The sequence below is a fragment of the Pyricularia pennisetigena genome (assembly GCF_004337985.1).
Source record: "Pyricularia pennisetigena strain Br36 chromosome Unknown Pyricularia_pennisetigena_Br36_Scf_58, whole genome shotgun sequence".
Lineage (NCBI taxonomy): Eukaryota > Fungi > Ascomycota > Sordariomycetes > Magnaporthales > Pyriculariaceae > Pyricularia > Pyricularia pennisetigena.
In genome coordinates, this window is record NW_021940970.1 from 1 (window position 1) to 2,719 (window position 2,719).

General features: G+C 51.3%; 2 protein-coding genes across 2 annotated transcripts; one reads left to right on the top strand and one right to left on the bottom strand.

The window, feature by feature from the left end:
• Positions 1-96: 96 nt before the first annotated feature.
• PpBr36_11490 (uncharacterized protein) lies at positions 97-876 on the top strand (the record flags this gene model as incomplete). The annotated part of the gene is made up of 2 exons (XM_029898590.1): positions 97-624; positions 733-876. 2 exons carry the CDS (start codon positions 97-99, stop codon positions 874-876), a joined length of 672 nt encoding a protein of 223 aa, XP_029743085.1.
• Positions 877-954: 78 nt separating this feature from the next.
• PpBr36_11491 (uncharacterized protein) lies at positions 955-1,941 on the bottom strand (the record flags this gene model as incomplete). Its single annotated transcript, XM_029898591.1, has 1 exon — positions 955-1,941. The coding sequence occupies one exon, from the start codon at positions 1,939-1,941 to the stop codon at positions 955-957; it is 987 nt and encodes a 328-aa protein (XP_029743084.1).
• Between the last annotated feature and the right edge of the window lie 778 nt (positions 1,942-2,719).

A 2,719-nucleotide genomic window follows, 5' to 3' on the forward strand; every position in this document is an offset into this window, starting at 1 on the left:
CTGCACAATTTGCGGTATTTACTTCGCTTCGCGGTACACCCCCTTCTTTTCATCTTTTTGCCCTGGCCAGAACTCCCCCCCGGAAGGACTAGAAAAATGAGTAGTGGTGGGACGCCATATTGGAACGTCAACGTTCCAGAGGACAAAAGATCTGTGGAGTGTCCCGAATTTCTAGTTTCCTTGTCGGACAAAGACCGCACTATCATAAATACTCCAGACGCCGATTACCGAGCAGATACTTGGGAGCAAGTTAAGAAGAAAGTTTCCACCAATAGGCTTGACCTCTTTCGTCGAAAGCCATCTGATCTGCGCCGGTACCTTGAGTACACATGGAAGCTGAGACGAGATCATGGGAGCGTTATGAACTTCATATTGACGCAGAGGCTCCAGTGGGAAATGCCCATCAAACCCACGAGTGTGGTCCCTTTCGAAAATCCTATCGACTACAAAATCCTCCGCAACGACTGGCCGTATGGAATCGACGAAAGAATTGTACACCTTGTAGTGTGGACTCGCTTCGAACTCCCAGAAGATGCTGCAACCGGAGACTTGACGGACGAAGCCAGGAGGCAGATTGATCAGTTTGTGAACAAGACCTTCTCCCCGCACATGCCTCCGGACCAGGTAAGATGAAAAGTCCTCCATGATGTACAATGTCCATCTGGGTACCCCTGACCGTGCTTGATGTTGATCTTGGTATTGATCATGCTGTGATTTTCTTTGACGCGGCAGTATATCTGGTTCAAGAATTGGAAGTCTCTCAAATCAGTTCAAGCTGTTGAACATTTTCATGTGATGCTCTTTGAACCAGACCCCAGCTTCATAAGCAACATCACCAATGGCGATATTCCTCTTTGTGAGAAAGCCCAATCATAAGCTGGCAGGGCAATGGCCATGGCAGCAGTTAGCAGTAGACATCCATAGCTTTCCTCTGAGGCCTCATTCAATATGCAGTCATTTGCTTCCGCCCCTAATTTCAACGCAGGGAGCCTCAGCGAACGGAACGGCCGTGGGCTTCTCCATTCGGATCTTGATTTGCCAACCAGAGGGGCCCGAATATGTTTGCTCGGGCTGAGGTCTAAAGGCAGCCGTGATCCTGTCTAGAAGATAGGCACCCAGCGCCTCTAGTGTCTCGAATGAGGTGCCTTCTACTGTCTGTGATGATGTGTCAGCATGGGGTGGAGAGAATATGAACCTGCCGAGGATCAGACCTACCTTGACCACGAGGGCTTCGAGAGCTACATAGGCGTCGGGCGCGTAATCAAACTTGTCAATCTCAATATCGAAAGCCACAATCTGTTTCGCGAGCCTCTCGTTGGAATTGACGCCAACCAGGGTGGGTATGCGGAGATCATGTAGACGAAGGGAGATGCCAAAGATGGTTGCCCTATCTATGCCGGCCTTGATGCTGGTGGCGTCGTCGTTCAACGAGGAGATGGCAGTAAGGCTCACGCCACTGCCGAGGAGCGATGCTTTGGGAAGAGTAACCGTAACGGCCATGGTTCGTATTTTGGACATGTCCAAGACCACCTTTCCGGCATTGACAGAAGGGTCTGGCCGGGCTCCATTGACAGCCAGGCCCGTCAGGCTCGACCAGATCGTCTCCAGCACACCTCTGAGAGTGTTGGCGCCCTCGCTCTGACCTGCCAGGTTCTGGTACCTCTCCAGACTGGCGAGCACGGCCTTGCTCAGCGTTCCGTAGTGCACCGTGTCGCCGGCCACCTTGTCCGAGGCCGACGAGTCTCCGAACGGGTCCCTGAGCGATATCTCGGCCGAGACGAGGAGCGGCTGCGGCTTGCCGGCACGACCCCACGCGTCCTGGGCGGCCTGCACCGTCGACTGGAGGTTGCGCACCCGCACCACGGCAAAGGGCTCGCCCGCGGCCATGCGGACCTGCCAGGTGCTGTGGATGCGCGGCTGGTCAGGAGAGGGGGCGTCCATTTCGTATTGATCGGATCCGTACCTGGGATAGTTTATTCAGAGGGATTTAATGTGATATGTGGGATGGATGTGGGGTGTGGGTTTGAATCGAAGGTTTAAATTCCGAGACTAGTTAGTTGCTTGTCTGTTTGTGTGTTTTTCATTGTTGGTTTTGTTTGGGGCTGTTAAAACTTTGAGCCGTTGTTACATTTGGGGAGGTCGTACAAGATTATGACTTGTCTTCAATTACGCAGAAATTCTTTCCCTATCAACGAACTATTTGCGTTTTTTTTTTTTTTTTCCCTCAACTCCATGGGTTATTGGATTTCTATCCAAGTTCAGGTAGACTGTCGTCTGTTCTATAATCCTCAGACCTCAAAGATGCATGTCAAGGCAACTGAACCCAATAGATTCCACCATGAAAATATTGCTCGCTGCCAACAGCGTCTACCCAGGCAAAGTGCCCTGCCTACCTTATGTCGTGCAAATTGTGATAGGCGACGCTGCTAGGCCTGCCATATTGTCGATTGGCGTTGGCACTTGCCCCACCAACCAAGCCTACGGATTTCGGGTTGGATTGCCTCTCCGCCTGTCGATACTGGTCCTAACCCTAAATTACGCCAGTAGTATTATCCTTTTGTTGCTTACTCGCCATACGATGTTGGTACGTTGGTATGTTTGTAGAAGTTGGTTGTGAATGACTATGTGGTGCTTAGTGTAATGGAACGAGCGTTTCTAAACCAACGCCGAACCCTCAGTGGCGAGCCGGCTCAAGGTAGCTTTTCAATGAAATCCTGTG